Here is a 21,012-nt window from a genome sequence, read left to right on the forward strand (position 1 = left end):
GACTCAAGTAATTTTATGTTATCCATGTTGATTCTCAGTTCTAAGAGTCCTTGTGATGCGATTGATATTTTTCTACAACCTTTAATCGAGGAATTGCAGGTCTTATGGCATACAGGTGCTCGAACTTTTGATGCATCCACTTCAGAGTATTTTAACATGCATGCTGCATTGTTATGGACTATTAACGACTTCCCTGCATATGCAAATCTATCTAGTTGGAGTACTAAGGGAAAATTTGCGTGTCCGTGTTGTAATATTGGTACTACTTCAATGAGATTGACTAATTATCAGAAAGAGTGTTATATGTGTCATAGGTGTTTTCTCCCCCCTAACCACAGATTCCGGAAGGAACGTGAAGCCTTTGATGGTAATAAAAAATATTGAATGGCCCCTTCACTATTATCAGGTACGGAAACCTAAATGCATTCTTAGAGTTTAAAAGACGTTGTTTTAAGTTCAAAAATATCGAAAATCCGTCATGATGTGCGAGAAGAGATAATTGGAACAAATTATCTATATTCTTTACTCTACCATACTAGAAAAGTCTATTGTTGAGACATAATTTAGATGTCATGTATATTGAGAAAAATATTTGCGATAGCATTGTCGGAATAATGATGGATGTGAAAGAGAAGAAGAAAGATGGATTGAAGGCTCGGAAAGATTTAAAATTGATGGGAATAAAACACTCGTTACATCCCGTTGAGGTCAATGGAGTTCTCCAATGTCCCGCTGCCCCTTACGCATTTTCTCTTAGTCAAAAGAAAAAATTATGTGAATTTTTGAAAAAATTAAAGATGCCGGAAGGATTCTTTTCTAACATTGGGGGATGTGTTGACTTGGATGAAAAGAAGATTCGGGGTTTAAAGAATCACGATTGTCATATCATATTAGAATATCTTCTTCCTCTAGCAACACGTGACTTACTTTCGGAAGATGTCTTCGATGCAGTTGTGAATCTATCGAAGTTTTTCCGGTTATTATGTTGTAAGTCATTGACTACACATGACTTGGACCAACTTCAACTTCATATTGTTATAACTCTATGCAATCTTGAAAAAATATTTCCGCCATCTTTTTTCGACATAATGGTTCATTTACTCGTACATCTGGCGTTCGAGGCTTTTCTTGGAGGACCCTTACACTATCGATGGATGTATCCTATTGAGCAGTATATGGGTACATTGAATAATTATCTCAGAAATAAAAATTTCCCTGAGGGTTCAATCAGTGAGAGTTTCGCGGGGCAGTTTAAATTGTCATCCTTAAGTTCAACTAGTGGTTCAATTGGTTGGATCGGTCGGACCAAAATTCACCCGAAAAACCGGATTAATGACAAAAAACAGTTTTTAAAACAATGCAATATATTTAATATTTAAAATTTGTTATTATGCCATTAAAATATATGTACCTATAAAATATAATAATAAATATTTTGTTTATTATTATTATTATTCAAATCCATGACTAGAAAATATGAGTAATAGTTATAGTCTCCTCAATAATATCATTAGATATTAAAAATAAACATAGTTAAATATTGGTTAAATATATGTAAGTCATGACATGATATAAATATTTTTAATTTAATTGTCATGTTTAATTATGCTATATTTTTTATTTGATTTTTTAAAATAAAAGTTTTGGTCTTAATTGTATTTTATTTTAGTCTTTAATGTTTTTTTATTTTAGTTTATGTTTTATATATTCTTAAACAGAAAATCTTTTTTTATTTTACTTTTTAAATTTTAGTTTTCATTAATTGATTCTTTTTGAAAAATAAAAGTTTTTTATTTATTTAAGTTTCAATATATATATTTTTTAAATATTAATATTTTAGAATACCAATTCATTATTTTTTTTAATAGCAATAATATAATATTAATTGATATGCTTAAATTACATACGGTTAGTTGATTTTTTTTTATAAAAAGCTGAAATAAGTATTTATATATATAAAAATACAGTTATTTCAAATAATTAAGTCCTCCTGTTACAACGTAAACTCATTTTGTTAGAGTAAAATGAGTTGGATTGTTAATTTAGGAGTTGACCCACTTATAAAAAAATGATATATACAAGTTTTAAACTTGCATCATAAATATATAACTATAATACTTTAACCAACTAAGATAATAAAATTTTATATTTTAAAATAAATACAAATTAAATTTGATAAATCGTATGATATTGCATTTAAATAATTTTAAAATTTTGTATTAATTTCTTTTATATATATATATATATATATATATATATATATATATATATAACATATTTTTCTTAAATTACTAAGTCCTTGCACTAAAATATATAACCCGTCCATAAGACTTGAAACAGTTAAATTTTAAAAAATAGATAAATTTTGAACTACATTAATCATATAAATATTATTATCACTTTAAGTGATGAGATATTATTTTTTATAAATTAATTTAAAATATTTATTGAAGAAAATGATATGGATCTGAGAATAATCAAGTTAATTAAGAAAAAAAATGTAAATAACACTAAATTTACTTGGAAACACGAGATGGAAAAACCACGGGCAAAGGAATAAATTTTTCACTATGTTAAAATAGAAAATTACAACTTAAAGAGGGAAGAATAATAACAAATATTAGGTGTGTTAATAAAACTCTAATTAAGACCAAATTTTTTTGAGAACGCTGGTTTTCGCTTCTCCTTTAGAGTGTGACTAATCCACACAAGTTAAGCACATAAAGACTTAACCATTTAACTAAGCGTAAAACTTGTTGCCTAACGGGTTCAAACCTAGGACCCTAAAGAGGATGGGGATATCCACCTTTTATTGTTATTAGACTAGAAGAGGGAATCTAAGACCATATATTTATAGGTCACATAACTAGGCTCAATATCAAATAGTTATGATTTTATTTTATTTTATTGCACCGCGAGTCTAGACCCAGACCCCGGTCAAAATCCATACGGGTCACCATAATCTAACAATCTCCACATTTACACGGATCCAGTATGTCAAAAGAAAAATTGATCTTCAAAATATAGACAACCATAATAGTCTCCACCTCTTCCAAAAGCCATGGTGGGCTTAATCAACAACCAGATCAACTAAGTTTGAGCAATGCTCAAACTTAGTAATGGGGACGTCTTCATCAACATATAATCAGGATTATTAACAATATTAATAATGTTCACATCAATATTAATATGGGCAATAACATCATTTACAAAATGATATCGTATATCAATGTGATTTGTCAGAAAAATATCATTTTGACTATCACAAATGATTGTCGTATTTTGTAAATCCTTCTTGAATCCCTTGAATATACCTTTCAGTCAAATACTAGTTTTACAAGCTTCTGTAATGGTCATGTATTTACCTTGATAGTAGACAATGCGACTGCACTCTATAGAGTAACTTTCCAACTAATCGCAAAATCGCCAATACAGAAAACAAAACTTGTAAGCAATCTTCTTCTGTCAATATCTCCATCATAATTAGAGTTGACATAACCGATAACTCCATCTCTAGTCCTACCAAATTGTAGGTGAATGTCCGTTGAACTTCTTAAATAATGTAAGATCCACCAAACTACTCTTCAATACTCTTTACCTGAATTTATCATATATATGCTAACTACATTTACTAAATATGTCAAATCCAATCGAGTACAAACCATTGCATACATAAGTGAACCAATTGCAATGAATTCTAGAACTTGTAACAAATATTCGATATCCTCATATGACTAAGGTGACATAGTTATAGAGAGTTTAAAGTGAGTTGTTAATGGAAAACTCATCAGACTAACATAAAAAAAGGTTGAACAGATAAAGGACTTTGAAGTAGATGAAACTATCAAAATCACTTCTTTTGAAGTCATAAGTGGTCATAAAAGAGTCGAAACCTTTAACCACTACCTTGGAAATTTTTTAAACCATAAATGAATTTATCCAAATAACAAATACAGTCATCTTCTCTTGAGACTGTAAATCCTTTATGTTGTTGCATATAAATGTTTTCATTTAAAACTCCGTGTAGAAACACGGTCTTCACATTTAGATGCTCAAGCTCCAAAATATGCATCGCACGATGTCAACTAATGCTTGGATTAAAAAATGTTTCACAACTAGAGAAAATACGTTAGTAAAATCAATCTCCGAAATTTGACTATAATTTTCTTCATCGAGTCTTTGAGGAGGTTTAATTTCAGATATAGGCTTATATGTAGTAATATGATAGTGTGGTTCAAATGGTGAAGTATTTGACAACTCTGGTGTAGTTGACGAAAGTGTTGTAGATTCAGATTCTGATATGCTCTCAAACTACACCTACTTGCTGAATTTATCTCGAAAAGTGTTAAATTTTTGCTCAATATGAGCACAAGAAGATATAAGAGGTGTAATATGTAACATAAGTGTCTCATCAAATATAACATTTTGATTAAATATAAACTTTTTGGTTTCGGGACACCATAACTTATACCCATTTACACCGGACTTATAACCGATAAAAATACACTTCATAGATCGAGCCTCCAATTTTTTCTTCATCAAAATGAGCATACATAGAACAACCAAGAAATCTTAAATGAGGATAACTAGAAGGAATACTATAACATACTTCTTGCGGAGTCTATTTATTAATCGTAGTCGACAGTGAATGGTTGATGAGGAAATATGATAAAACTGCATCTTCTTCCTAGAACGACTTTGATAAATTAGCATTAAGGAGCATACAATGCACCTTATCCATTAAAGTCTTATTCATCTTCTCTACCACAACATTATATTATGAATTTTTAGACACTTTGTGGTGCCTCATTATTTTTTTAGTCATGCATAGAGTATTAAACTCTTCAGAATATAACTCCAAACCATTATCAATACGCAACTATTTTATTGGTTTTCATGTCTATTTCTCAATCATAGTCTTTCACTCCTAAAATTTAGAGAACACGACACTCTTTTACTTAAAGAAGAAAACCCAAACTTTTTTAGAGAACTCATCGATAATCGTCAGCATATAATAAACACCTCCCGTAGAAGGTACTTTAGATGTCCCCCATAAATTAGAGTGAATATAATTAAGTGGTCTTCAGTGTTGTGGATTTCTTTATAAACCCAACTCTTTTATGTTTATCAAGAATGCAATGCTCATAAAACTTCAATTTACTAATACTCTACCCATCAAGAAGTCATCTCTTTCAAAACTCGTTCATGTCTTTCTCACTCATATGATCAAGTTGCATATGCCACAACTTTGTGACATCATCATCAGATAACGAGGAGGTAGCAACAACAATGTCGTCTACAACTGTGGAGTCTTTAAGAACATATATCATGTCATGTTTTCTTTACCTTTCATCACAATAAATACACATCTACTAACCTTCATAACTCCACATTATATAATGTACTTGTACCCTTTTAAATTGAGGGTACTAATAGAAATAAGATTTATCTTCAAATTAGAAGCATGTCTCACATCATCAAGTGTTCGAACAACTCCATCAAACATCTTGATTTTTATTGTTCACATACCCATGACCTTACATGATTAATTATTTCTTATCAATACAACATCTTTGGAAACGGTAGCATATGTTGATAACTTGTCCCGATTGGGACACATATGATAAGTACAACCAGAATCGAGTATCCAATCATCTTGCAACATTGGATCGCAAACAGAAGCCATGAGAAATTCATTGTCTTCGGCATCAACAATATTGGTTTTGCCGCAATTTTCTATCTAATTTTTAGTCAGAATGTCATCCTCTTTCTTAACTTTATTTTGTAGCTTTCAACACTCATATTTTATATGGCCTCCTTTTGTAGTAATTGAAAATCTTCTAAGGTTTTCTTGACTTTGATTTATCTCTTTATTCACTTTTTGAACCACTTTCTTGTGTTCTCCCTCCAACAATAAGACCCTCTACTAGACCATAAGAATAACCAACAAGATGTTTCATTTTCTCCTTAGACAATAATGCATCATAACATCATTGATTGTGAGAATATCACGACTAAATAGTAAAATCACAAAACATGATATACGATGGAGGCAAAAAACACAACATAATCAAAACTAAATCTTCATCGTCATACTTGACCTCTAAGATCTCCAAATCAACAATAATTTTTTAAATGTTGATAAATGCTCTTGTAAATACTTACCAGGCATATGATGAAAATATAAACTATGTTTTAGATAAAACTTATTAGTAAGACTTTTCATCAAACATAGTTATTCTAGTTTCAATCATTACCCAACAACACTCGTCTCCTTCAAGATCGGCCCTGAGGTAAGACAACTTATGTAGATGCATAGGCCCCCACCTTTATAGGGCCCACATTTTTTAATATGTAATAGTATTATTAATTATATAATCTTATTTTCTCCTTTCATATTAAATATATATATATATAACATTTTTATTTCCTTTTTAATCTTACTTTCCATATTATAATATATTAACCATTTATATCTCATTTATATTATTAAAATTTAAAAATAAAAATTATTTACTATTTTAGGGGCACAAAATTTAAATTTTCATTGGACTGGGTCTGTCGTGCCCATGTCATTACTTTTAAAAATATCTTAGTGCCATTTAATTTATAAAATTTCGATAATTTAAATTTCCATTATTTTCTTATAAAAAAGGAGTCTATGGAGATTAACCACGACTTTGACATAAAATAACTTCGAGTTATATTTCTATACAGTTTTACATTACCAATTCATTAGAATTTTTTAAATCCCTAACTATTAATTTTTTCCTTTCTTAGTCATATTTGCTAATTTTGAATATATTATTTTATGTATGATGATGAAACTAATTTTAAATGAAGTCGAGTGAAATAATCATCTACTCCATCCTTTCGTAGAAAATTCAAACGAAGATAACTCATTGGGGAATTTGATGAAATATCCCAAAAATAATAGGGGAAATTAATTTTATATACTCTCAAATAAAAAATTATTTCCTTCTCATCTTTCTCTTCTTCTCTTCTCTTTTACTATCTTCTTTCTCTCTTCTTCTCCCTCAACAATGGTGAGTTCCCTTCTGACGACACGTCTATCCCAAGCAAAGAAATGTCTTCTTCTACCTCCCCTCCCGACGTCTGATATCCTTCCGACGACTATGTAGCATTTACGCTAGATCTTAAACAAACACCGACGACTGTACCATCCCGCTAGATCTCCAATAAACGCCGAATCAATGGGTAAGTTAGATATTTCTTTATTTTAGCTGAAACACTTGTTATTGAGCAATTGAGATTGCAAAATACATCTTGTGCTTGCGCAAATACAATTTGCGCCTGCGAAAATTGCATTTGCATGTGTTGGGTTCTTGTTGTTGAGCAAAAAATGAGGTAAAATGTTATTGCCCTTTGTGTTTTGTAATATAAAGTATCATTTTTCTTCTTTATTTGGACAGACGGACTAAATAATAGTGAGTTTGTGCAAATTGCATTTACGCATGCGCAAATTGCATCTTGCGCACTTTGAATCGGTGCAAACTATCGTTTGCGCACTTTGTTGCTCTTTGTTTTAGTTAGTATAAAGCTGTGACATTGTTCTCTATCCATAGGTTTTCAATTGCCTTACAGAAATGTGTTTTGGCAAAGGGAGAAACCTTATGTTGTGAATTATATAGTTCATTTCTTTTAAAGGTAAAAGAGAAGCTAAAAATTTCATCAAGCCTTTAAATTTTGAATGGACAAGGGAAAGATTTTATTCCTTTTATGGAATGAAAACATAAACAATAAATGCCTTTTATGACAGTGATTTAAATGCTAAAGAAGAAAGTTTTATGATATTGGTTTCTTGTCATGTGTCTGGACATATTGAATCTTCTCTAGAGGCTGCAACTTCGACCCTAGGTGATGCTTCTCTAGGGAAATATAAAGCTTCAGCCAATATGCTCCGTCTTAACCAAATCCTTCAAGGATGGTTCATGTGGACAGGCCAGCAGGGGGAGAAACATATAGACTAACAACTACTTATTGTTGCTCTTAAACCACCTTTCTTAATGTTCTGGTTCCTGAATGTGTGAATATTCATATTTATTGTGAACTTATATTTGATGTTTAATTGTCTTAGATATTTTTATAACATGTTATGTGAAATTTGGCAATTATTCGGGATACCCGAGACACATGTATTATAGAGTGTGGATGCATTTATTTATTTTACTTAAACATATTTTGTTGAAGTACAAATTTATCAAAAATGGGATATTAATCTTATTTTAATTTAAAGACAGAAGAATGCAATTTTATAAATAAGAGGACAGAATGCCAAGTGTGGCAGTTCTTAAACCTGATAACCATCTACAAACTAAAAGGAAATTATAAGAGGAGGGAAAGGAGGAGACCACATAATAATTAATACATAAATCCTAAATATTGTTGCTTGAATCTTTCTCCAACTGATGAGCATTCCTAGAAGAGGAAGAATGGTTGTTAAACTGCTCGCTAGCAAGAAAGACTGAATGCATTTGCTGAGGATGATAAGGCAGTTTTCCCAATTGAGCAACATCTTCAACAAAACGTTCTTGAAGCTCGTGTGTCCAACATAATCGTTGTTTTGAGGAAAGACTATTATTAGGGTTGTTGTTGTTGTTACCACCATTCATGGATTCGTCCATCATCATTCAAACTCGCTATTATTTAGTCTGTCTGTCCAAACAAAGAAGAAAAAAATGATACTTTATCTTATAAAACACAAAGGACAATAACATTTTACCTCATTTTTTGCTCAACAACAAGAACCCAACACATGCAAATGCAATTTGCGCGGGCGCAAGATATATTTTGCGATCCCAATTGATTAATAACAAGTGTTTCAGCTAAAATAAAGTAATATCTAACTTACCCATTGATTCAACCTTTATTGGAGATCTAGCGGGATAATACACTCGTCGGTGTTTGTTGAAGATCTAGCGTAGATGCTACAGAGTCGTCGGGGATATCAGACGTCGTCGAGAGGGAGATAGAAGAAGAGAAGGAATGAAATTTTTATTTGAAAATATAAAGGTAAAAGTTTCACAAAAGGTTAATTTTACAAAAGTTAATTCTCTATTGTATTTTGGAATAACATGGAGGGATATTTCATCAAATTTCCAAACTCATCCAATCCTTGTAGAACTATTATTTAAAATACCATATTTCTCTAATAAATTTGCCTTGAGATTTAAAAGAAATAATCACTTGCAAGTTAGTCGGCAACCACTATTCCACTAGTTTTTTTAAATGTATTTATATATATATATATATAATTAATATTTTAATTTAATGATTTTATTTTAAAATAATAATTAATAAAAAAAAACTTAAATTGTGATTGGATAATAATTATGTTTTTAATAAAATTAATAATTCTAAGATATATAAATAGTTTTTAAAATCAATGATCAATTCAAATAATTATTTTATTTTAAAAACATTTATTTATATAATTTCATTTCTAATCTATTTAATTTAAAATGACTACTAAAATATTTACTAAATAAATACGATATTAAACCACAAAATTAAAAATGATATAGAATAAAATATTTGGAGATAAAAAATTATTTTGAAATTTTATAATAAAATTAATAATTTTAAATTATATATAGAATAAAATATTTTTTAATATAATAAGATTATATATAAATATTTCATTAGATATTATAAAATAAACATATTATAAATAAATAAATTGTTATTTAAAAATATTTTATATAAATATAACATTAATTTTAAGATTTATAAATAGATTATATATATTAAATTTATTAATCTCATTTAATAAATTAAAATTATATTTATAAGTACTAAAATTTTTATCACTCTAGTTAGTATTTTTCGTATTCATCTTCTTTATGACAAATGAGATGTTGTATGATTTAAAATTCTTTTAAAACTTTTTGTAAAGAGTTTTTTTAATTTATTTTAATTTTATAATAGTTTTTTCTTGCTATTTTAACCATTTTTTTATATATATAAGGTGTAATTTGTATATGGTCAAATATTATTATTTAACTTAAATGGGTTCAAGGCAATTTAAGTAGCAAATCGTACGAGGCAATCTTCCTCCCTATTTAGATTTTTCCCTCCATTACTTCACTAGAGGAAATCTCCATTCTTTCGCAATCTCTCTCAGTTTGATCTATTCATCGATCATGCCGATAGAAATGCCTAGAGGACTTCCGTTTTCGGTAGATACATGGACACCGTCTTCAAAGAAGAAGAGGCATCATTTCCTGACTCACGCACACAAAGACCATTCTCAAGGAATCGCAACCCATTCCGCATTTCCCATTTATTCAACCCGCCTCACCAAAACCCTTGTGCTTCAATATTCTCCACGGGTTTCTTTCTTTCTCCCTCTTTCGCTTCAATCTCTCTGTTCGTTGGACTCATATTCGCGGTTATCTTCTTATGGCAGCTTGATGACTCCTTGTTTGCCACTATAGAGGTTGGTCAAACGCTGATCATTGATGACTCGGATGGAGCTTTCCGTGTCACCGCTTTTGATGCAAATCATTGTCCTGGTATTTTCTTCTATTGTGTCTTGAATTAGTCAAATTTCTATTTTCAATTTTACAAGATCTACCTATTAGCTAAAGCAAAAAAATGCCTTCTTAATTCATCAATTTTAGACTTTATGTAGGTTGATTATAAGCTTTGAATTGGTAAATAGACTTTATTGACAGATTATCTTTTTTCGCACTTTGCAAATCATGAACTTTAGGAGCAGTTATGTTCTTGTTTGAGGGAAGTTTTGGTAACATTCTCCACACAGGAGATTGTAGACTCGCGCCGGAATGTTTGCAAAACATGCCTGAGAAGTATATAGGTAGGAAAGACAAAGAGCCCAAGTGTAGACTTGATTATGTTTTCCTGGATTGCACATTCGGAAGGTCTTCAATGAAGATGCCCAGCAAACACTCAGCTATTCAACAGGTATGGCCTCTTCTTCTTCTTTTTTGCGTAGAGGAGGCTAACAAATAATCCCACCACCATGTCATTTTCATGTCATCTTCCTGAAATTCCTGCTATGCCAAATGGAAAAAAATAGGATATGGTTTCATATTTCTTTATCCATTTCTTGGGTAAAGTATCCCAACTATATTTGAAAATGGATTAGTTCATAATATCTATGCATAAAGTTAAGTGGAGAAAAGGTGTATTCCATATAGAAGCACTTTTTGAATAACAAGAATATCATCTTCTGAAGGACATCTACTCTCTTTGATCACTCCATACAGAGTCACCAGCCTTGTTCAGTGCAAAATAGTAGAATTTGGATTATTCCCAAAACATGGAGATCCAACTACCCCTTAAATCAAGAGGCTTCAACCTCTTAAATCAAGACCCTTACTACTTTAGCTATCCTGGATAGGTGCTCTTTGGCCTTTACTCCTAAGATCTTGTTGGTTTGAAGCTTTTGATATATTATCATTTTCATTTTTGTTGGCCTCTACTCACCCTGGTTAGTTGAGTGACAATAAACTTGGACCAAGAGATTTTCTATCCAAAATGTCTCATGTTCAATTCTTATTAAAAATACCAAATTAAAGTAGGAGGTAATGGTGGGGAGTTGTTCTGCTACTATCCTCCAGGAATATTCGAGGTGCGAGAAAGCTAGCCCTGATACCCTTATCACAATTATTTTTTTGCTGGCCTCTGTGTATTCCTCCTTTATTGTTTAGTAGGTCCAATTTGTACTATGAATTATCTGTATGAAAATTGTATCTTGATGAGTTGACTTACAAACTGACTTCATTAGTTTATTGGCTTGCAATAGGTTATTAGATGCATATGGAATCATCCTGATGCTAAGGTGGTGTATTTAGCATGTGACCTTCTAGGTCAAGAAGAGGTACTTGTGGAAGTTTGTAAAACATTTGGCTCAAAAATATTTATTCAAGAGGCAAACACTCCGGAAAGCTTCAGCGCTCTGATGCTTACAAGCCCTCAAATAATAACTATGGAATCAACATCTAGATTTCGAATGCTTAATGCTTTTCCCAATTTACCTGAAAGGGCAAAAGCAAAGGTTGCAGAGGCTAAATATAATTTCCAGCCTGAACCTTTAATAATACGTCCATCAGCTCAATGGTATGTGTGTGATGATGAGCTTTCAGAACTTGAAAGACAAATAAAACAAAGGTCAAATGGACCACTTAAAGATCAATTTGACATTTGGCATGTATGTTATTCTATGCATTCCTCAAGAGAAGAGCTGGAGTGGGCTTTGCAACTTCTTGCACCACAGTGGGTTGTATCAACAACTCCTAACTGTAGAGCTATGGAGTTAGATTATGTCAAAAGACGGTGTTTTGACATGAAATTAGCACATAATAGTCATATATGGAAGCTTCTAGACATAGATGTTGAGGTTCCTACAAATTCAGCCGCATCAATTGAAAATTCAAGCCATACATCTGGTCTAGATGATTCTAGTCAAGTAAAGGCAGAAGAAACAGTAAGAAGAAAACTTACTCCTCAAAAGCTACAGATTAAATTGTCTCCCCAAAGCAAAAGTTCACCTATCACATTATTTGGAAGAGCAAGGATTGGAATTGAAAATGTTTCTCATATGCACGAGGCAAAGGTATCCCTCATTGGTGTTTCTTCCCAAGTTGAACAAAAAGTTACCTTATCTGAAGAGAATAGATCTAAAATTAGAAACAAAGATGAATCAATTGATATACGGTTGGTTGTTGATGAAATGCGATGCAAAAACCCGGTGGAAGCAGAGATAGATGAAATTTCACCAGATAAAGATGGAATAGCTATGAATGTTGCTTCAACCGAATGCTTTGGTAAAAGCTTTAGAAATTTATACAGGTCAATGAATGTTCCGGTGCCTCAACCTCTTCCCTCATTGGTGGAGCTTATGAATACTTGTAAGCGTGCAAAAAGGAGTTTATAGTTATCATTTGCTTTTATCTTCCAATTTATCCTATGATGTTAGTTATAGATAATTGAGCTTCATCTCTACATTGTGCTGCTGAATAACTAGAGTTTGGTTTCAAAATGTAATAGACTTATTTGGCATGAGGTGAAATTGGGGTGGGATTGATTCTTATGTATACATATAATATTAATTGTATGTTACTACTTTGAGCACAAAAAAAAGGTCATATATAAATTTATATGCAATGTTTTCTAATGCCCTAAATTATTTGTTCATGTTAGTGACAGATAAAACCTATCTTAGATCTAGCATGAGTAGTGAAACAGCAAACTTAAGTCAATCTTTACTCAAATTCACTCTCTATTACTAATATAGCTATATACATTCATGGGCAAATGCATGCTTACAAATTAATTAGAAGAATTGTTACATTTAATAGATTATTTCCTCCTTGGTTGTTTTTGAATCATTAATCAAATAATTTTTAGTTGGCTCTTGTAGAACCAAAGAATGAATAGCAACTTCATTGTTTCTTTTACAATCTATTTGTTACTATCTTTGCCTATCAGATAATTGGGCAATTATACTTATCCTTACCATTGTCGCAATCCTAAGAATGTAGAATCATACCTACTGCAATAATTAATGGCACTAATCACATTGATTACGAAGGCAATATTCTAGGAAAATAAATGTTAAATGTTGAAGATGTCACATTTTGTATCCTTGAATTTGCCTACATTAATTCGACTTTTCCATTTTGAATTATATTTTCAATTTCTATGAATTGCAACATGACAAGTTTTAAGATTTGTTTAGTTTAGTTCATCCAAATCTCATTGAGTAAACCCGTGAATCCACTTCCTTTGTGATATGTGGAAATGACTCATCTAAATTTTAAAACTTGCTTTGTTTTGGGTGATTTTTAGTGGTTAAAAGATCTATAAGGTTGTTGGTATAGGTGGAGCGTCGAAGTGGGCCCCACATCCAATGCTCCACCTATCATAAAATTATTATAAGAACCCTTGATTAGGGTTAATCCGGAACTACTATATTGAGAAATTTTGAAAAGAGCCAAAGAAGAAAATCACTGATAGAGACGGCGACGATCCATTGAAACGACAACCATCGTAGATACGACAGAGGAACCATCGAAACGTTAACCATCATAATCTCGGACTACAGTGTTGATACCCGGTTAGTCAATTCCTCTTTTCTTCTTAGTAAATCTAAATTTTTTACCTTGTTGATTGGAGAGTTCTTAACGGAAAATGATTGAGTTTTTACGCAAATCGAATTAGTTAAACAGTAGTTAAGAGATTAGGGTTTCTCATTTTTTTACATGTTTTGAATTCTTAAATGTGACAGGAAAGAAGTTGATCTTGTTATGGAGCTTTTATGATTCCCTTATCCATGATTCCTTTGCCCTAGATGTGATTGAGATTTATGTTTGAAGTTTAAGGCTTTAAGCTAGTTGAACACCTCTTTCAGTTGCAAAAATTGGTCTTCTTATGGTCGGTTTTTAAATATTTTATCTTTTGATTCAACCTTTTTCTTAATAATTCCATACAAAACCTATAAGTGTTGAAGAGTTCAAATTTTTCCTCTACTCTTTCGAAAGAAAAAACACATGCAAGGTATTTTCTATGTATTTGGCATAAATTTAACCTTGATTTTAGGAGAATTAATAGGAGCCCCTTCTAGTGTTGCGTTTCTAATTAAATGAAATACAAGAATAACAATAAGCTTAGTTGGTAAATATAGTTTATGTTGAATTTCTCTTTTCAGAAAAGTGAATGTAAATGTTACACTTCAGTTGTGATGGGCATTTTGATCTAGTTTGTCTGTGGAATACGAAACAAGTAATTGTAGGGAAGAAGTCTCTTAAATGTGTCACGTGAACATTGTTTTTTTTATTGAAGGGGTGCAAAAGATGGTTTTCTTAATTTGAAAGATGAATTTCTCAATTAGTGTTTATCTATCTTTCCTATATGGGTAGCTGTTTTGAACACATTTATCAAGCCCAACTTGGACATATGTTTCTTCCAATAGTTTCTAATATAGAAAACACATTATTTTTAGAAACAACCAAATCTATAGAAACTAATTTACAAATTTATTTCAGACAGTGTTCTCACGGTGGATTAGATGAGAAATATGAAAAGTACTTATTTCTTAAGAGTGTTATATCTCATTTTTAAAGATGAAAGGCTGATTATGGATACAAAGATGGCAAATTTTTATTTATGGTTGTTTGCCTAATTGCTCCCTACCTTGATCTTTATGAGTGTCAGCCAGAACTAATTAAATTGCAAGAAGGCAGTCCTATTTTATTGTTTTTAGTAGGCATCTGTTTCTCTCTAACTCCAAAGAGAGATGTATAGCAGAGAAATGATTGTTGACAAGGTCCTGCAAATTTGCATTGCATTGAAGTTTATTTAGTTTTTCCTCTATTATTGAGCAACAAAAGATATCTTGAAGATTGCCTTAATTTTTTTGCATATATCTTCTTATTCTATACAAGTTGAGAATATTAAGATATTTAATTTTTTTGTGTGTGTATTTATACCTCTCACTGAACTGGCTCCTTCAAAGTGGTTTTAATTTGTAGCTTCTATTTTTTTCTATCTTTGACTTCAATGGGTGTTTCCCAATGACAAAATGTGTCATGATTATGCATTTACTTTCTCAAGATGACTTAGGTGAATTATTCTACATATTTTCTCGAGATTGATTGAATTATCCCTAATTGTTATAGTCCCTGAACTTATCTTATTTTCTATCTAGTCTATCCAGTTGTTCTTATGATAAATAGTTGTCTTTATGATAACTTAGGTGAATTATTCTATATATTTTCTCGAGATTGATTGAATTGTCCCTAATTGTTATAGTCCCTGAACTTATCTTATTTTCTATCTAGTCTATCCAGTTGTTCTTATGATAAATAGTTGTCTTTATGATAAATGTAGAAGTTATTGCTCTTTCCCTCATGCCTTCAAACTGTTTTGGAAAGTTTCTTGCGTTCCACTCTCGATTTCAATAAAAAGTTAAAACTTTTTTCAAAAAGAATTAACACAGCTAGTCATGCTGTACTATTAGCACACCTTCTCTCAAGAATCTACATGGTATCAGCTCCTGGCAGTTTCACTTAGAATCTGTAATTTTCAGAATCTGCCTCGTTCCCTCTCGGTGGCATCTTCAAAACTGGCATTTTTTCCTCTTCTTCCCTCTTGGACAGCAACACCCATCTTCTATCATGGCTGATCAAGGATCTTCCTCTTCTACCAACAATCAATTTATAGATTATTCTCGTATCTTCGTCTTTTAATTCGATAGTAGTGACTACCTCGAATGGACAAGCTCTATCCAAATGAACATACTAGGTAGGTAGAGAAAAACTATCATTCCTTATTGGAACCTCTGTCGCTCCCGAATCCGATGATCTCGCCTATGAAGCATAGGACATCATCAATGAACTCATCATGTCGTGTCTGGTTAACTCCATGAATCCCAGGATGGCTAAGATCTATGTCACCGGGTATGTAACACAAAAGATATATGGGACAGCGCTGAGTGAACCTGCTCTCAAATTAAGATTGAACATAACATTCTCAATCTTCATCAATGGACTCTTTTTTATTGAATAAAAAGAATCAAAGAATGCTAACCAAATACTATACGAAACTATGCATCTATTGCGAAGAAATCGACAACATTGTCGATATTAGGAACCCAATCAATGCCGAAAAGGTGTTTCAGAATTTTGTCATGTTTAAATAGCAATCTTGATATTCTAAGACACACCCCTAGACTATCATCATCGATAATCGTTAGTTATAATAGGTACCTCCATATAAGGCACCTCCATAGAACGCACCCTAGACGGCCCTAGAGATTATAGTGAATTTTAATCAAAATCTCAATTTGCTAACCTCATACCATTATGAAGTCCTCGTTTGCCCAATTAACACTCATATGACAAAATCGTATATGCAACAATTTGGTGACATCATTGTCAGATAACGAAGGATGGCACAACAGCTGCAGCACCGCCTATAACTGCCGAGCCTTTCAAAACATGTAACATGCCATACTTCCTTCACGTCAAGGACACCTCTATTGACCTTCATGACTCCATTTTCACTAGTGTAGTTGTACCTTTTATCGAGGGTATTACAAGAGATAAGATTTCTCTTCAAATCAGGAAATGTCTCACATCACCAAATGTTCGAACAACTCCATCAAGCATCTTGATTATTATTTTATTATACCCACGACCTTACAGATATGAACTGTTTCCATCAATATAACACCTTTGAAAATTGTATTATATGTTGAAAATTATTCCCGATTGAGACACATATGATCATCTGAATCAACTATCCATTCATCTTGTGATCTCGCGTCGCAAATATCATTATCTTCGGTTTCAACAATACTGGTTTTTCCGAAATAAAAAACCTCTAAAGAGTTATTAAGCGTTAGCAGATTAAGATAAGAGTTTGTTGCAATGGATTAAATTTCATCTTGCACTTCTTTTTCAAACAATGAAAAAGTAGACTATTTGAGATTATTAGGTTAAGTACTAAAATATTCTATTATATTTAACATTTAAATTTTATAAAAAAAAATAAAGTAAATGAAATGAGTGATTTCATTGTTGAAGTTATGTATATTTTGTGATTAGAGATTATTTGAAACTACCAAATATCCCAATATCAAACACACTCTAGTTGTTATAGAGAGATTATGTGTAGATTTTTTTTGGTTATACAAACAGGAAAAAAGTGTTACGTATGTGTCAATGCTTTATAGTAGGTAGCAAGACGTGCAAATGATTTATTAGTATGCTTTTCCCTATCTCATCATGTTAATCAATAAAATAATGAGGGAAAATATACCTAAACAGTTTATCACGATACTATTTGGATTGCATCTGCATCTGCTGTTGTGATAACTATTTGGATTGCATCTGCATTTGTTTACTATGCCAAATTGATCTTACAATTTCTTGATTTCGCATTTGTTGCTGTGATTACTTTGCCAAATTGATCTAAGACAATTTCTTGATTTCTTATTTAAGAAATACTAAATAATTGGCTAATAACTATGGCCAATTATAAATGTAAAATGGTTGACAAAGATTAGACATAAAAAACCATATACTGAAATAATTTTTCCTCCATGGTATAAGAAACAGCACTTCAAAATGAGAAGAGCTGATCACTTGGCTAGAGAGCAAAGGAAGACAGAATCAAAAGACACGCCGGGTGTTCAAAGACCGATTCGTACTAGGGGACAAACATATGGTATTGACAATACAATTCTATCATGGATAATCTACACCACTTTTCTAGAGAACACTATTGTGAAATACATGAACCCGAAGCTTGATCGCGTTGTATTAGAGGGAACAATCAAGAGTCCTGGAATTTTATGTCATTGTTGCTATAAAGTACTTACAGTTAAAGAATTTCAAATTCATGCCGGTTATTATAATGGACCAAGACCATACGCCAATATTTTTGTTGAGCCTGGGATTCCATTATTGGACTGTATGGTTAAATCTTGGGTAGAAACACAAAAGACAAGTACTCATCTTATGCCCGACGATGCTCGTGTCAAATTCACAAATGAAGGGGATTTTCTTTGTTGTTCTAAATGTGGTTTTATGTATAATCTACATTCTAATGGAAAAAAGGTAAAAATGGAATTTATATTCTTTTAATATTCTTTTGGCAAAGAATCTTGCTTAGATTGAATTTCTGGTAAATGTTAAGCAGGATGCGTCTGAAGTATCTTGGTTATGCCCTTATTGCATTTGCAAATCTTGTGGGAAAACTGGTGCGGATGAAGATTTTTTTATCACATGTAACCAGTGTGAAAAAAATTGTAAGTAATAAAGTTTTCAAGTTTCATGATAAACATTTTGGCATATGAAAAATATAATATTATTCTATGTTATTGTTAGATCACTGGAGATGTTATGTAAACAAGAATGCCGAGTTTGTTGATCTTAACTATAACTGGAGTTCATTTTGTGATCATAACTGCAGGAAGGTGATTTCTCTCCCCCTCTTCATAGATGTTTCCTAAAAGTTGGTTTTTATTTCCAAGTGTTATGTGTTATATACTAATCATAATAGTGATTGCTCTCCTCCTCTTCATATGAGTACTTAATCATTTAGATTTAGTGGTAAAGTTGTGTTATAAAACACCACTTAAAAATGTTTTGATTTTAAACCACGATACTCAAAATTATAGAAGTTTATCTTAAATATCTTTTAAAATGATAATTGTTTAACTTTTTGACTATTATGTATTAAACTACACTATTATCCATGGCCAAAAGGTATACAAAGAATTAAGAAAAACACTTGGAGCTAAGACTGAGCTTAACAATGGATTTTCATGGACTTTGTTGGGCCCAATTAATCAAGAGTCTGATGCATTCTTGGATGATGAGTATGAGATCGCTGTATACCATTCTAAGCTCGCAATTGCAAGGAACGTGATGGAGGAGTGCTTCCATTCTATTTCTAGTGGCCACGCAAAAATCAGCGGGATCGATCACATTACTTTTAATTACCAGTAAGCACTCTCATTGAGATTATGTTACTATGTTATCAATAATAAATCTAAACTTATGACCACCTTTGAGTTGTTCTTTTTGTAGAGCCATTTTTAAGGGATCCTATATTGCTGTTTTGGAGAAGGATGATGAGATTTTTTCAATGGCATGTTTAAGGTAACCCTATTTGACATGTTTATGCATAATTGCATATAAGAGTTAATATCTAAGGTTTTTTATTTTTTGCAGAATTCATGGGACAAAGCTCGCTGAGATCCCATTTATTGCCACCTGTGAAAAATACCGTAATAAAGGGATGTGCAAACGATTATTGTTTGGAATCGAATGGGTGAGTTATATTTTTTTTTGCTTGATTTTCAATAATAATCATATGTTACTGATTAATAATATCTCGTCCATAGGCTCTTCGACATCTTCAAATTGAAAATTTAGTAATTTCATTCTCAAAAGAAATGGCTAGTCATTGGATTCGACACCATCGCTTTAAAAAGATTGAAAGCTCATTAGAAGAAGATATAAGGCACACGAAAACCTTATTGTTCTTCCATAATACAATGAGGATACAAAAGACCTTAATACGCAAGCCAGGTTCTTTCTCTTCTTACTTTTTCCCACACTTGTGAATTTCTTAGTGTTCTGGACTCTAACTAGCCTATGCACATAATTTCATGTTCATGCAGAGAAGTCAAAGATTGTCTTTGATGTTGATTTAAACCTAACAGTTGAAGATCAAGGGCAGATAGAGTAGAAGATTATGAAATAATCTTCAAAAGATGGTTTGGGTTTAAGCATAGACTTGTAGAAATTGAAAATTAATTATGTTGTTTTGATAATAATTGTACCTTGGGATAAATTTTAGTTTATGGATTAGTTTCAAGTTTTTTTAACGGTGTTTGATAACAGTGACTCTCAATGTTTTGCTTATTCTTAAAGTATTTTGGGTGGACAGAATGTGAAATTTCTTGTGTTGGCACTTTATTTATAATTCAATATGATTTATACTTTGCATAGATGCATGTAGGTAGGGATGACAAATAATATATATAAGTGAGGGTGATTGTTGCAGATATATCAAATAACTTGATTTATATTTGAACAAGACTTTGACTCTCTTTACACTATTTGAAAAATAAAATTGAAGTCATTTTTCTAAAATAAAATTGAAGTCATTTTTCTTGTTACTTTTAGGCTATGTTTGGTACATAGGATAGTACTGTAGATATTGCATAATTATATATACAGTAAATTAAATTGAGTGTTTGGTTAGATAATTTTTATATCTACAGTAATATTTAAGTATTATTTATACATTAAATATAAATAACCTGTTACAAAAATTATATAAACTTTTAGAAAATTTAATTCCTTTTTAACCCTATCATTTTACTAAATTATAATTTATTTATTATATTTTAAAATATAATAATAATAAATTATAACTAAATATTTATATATATTTAACTAGGTTTAATTTTACAATTTAAATAATAATAATAATAAATACTTAAATACT

General features: G+C 31.3%; 1 protein-coding gene across 1 annotated transcript; it reads left to right on the forward strand.

Moving 5' to 3' along the window:
- Positions 1-10,140: 10,140 nt before the first annotated feature.
- Positions 10,141-13,082, forward strand: LOC124936238 (5' exonuclease Apollo-like). The gene is made up of 4 exons (XM_047476720.1): positions 10,141-10,352; positions 10,430-10,535; positions 10,736-10,947; positions 11,792-13,082. The coding sequence occupies exons 1-4, from the start codon at positions 10,164-10,166 to the stop codon at positions 12,920-12,922; spliced, it is 1,638 nt and encodes a 545-aa protein (XP_047332676.1). The 5' UTR covers positions 10,141-10,163; the 3' UTR covers positions 12,923-13,082.
- Positions 13,083-21,012: the final 7,930 nt, after the last annotated feature.

This window comes from Impatiens glandulifera, chromosome 4, assembly GCF_907164915.1.
Source record: "Impatiens glandulifera chromosome 4, dImpGla2.1, whole genome shotgun sequence".
NCBI classification, from domain to species: domain Eukaryota; kingdom Viridiplantae; phylum Streptophyta; class Magnoliopsida; order Ericales; family Balsaminaceae; genus Impatiens; species Impatiens glandulifera.

Coding starts and splice junctions, on each gene's coding strand:
- LOC124936238 (XM_047476720.1), top strand. CDS start 10,164: ATGCCGATAGAAATGCCTAGAGGACTTCCGTTTTCGGTAGATACATGG. Junction 10,353..10,429: donor TGCTTCAATATTCTCCACGG/GTTTCTTTCTTT, acceptor TTCTTATGGCAG/CTTGATGACTCCTTGTTTGC. Junction 10,948..11,791: donor AACACTCAGCTATTCAACAG/GTATGGCCTCTT, acceptor GGCTTGCAATAG/GTTATTAGATGCATATGGAA.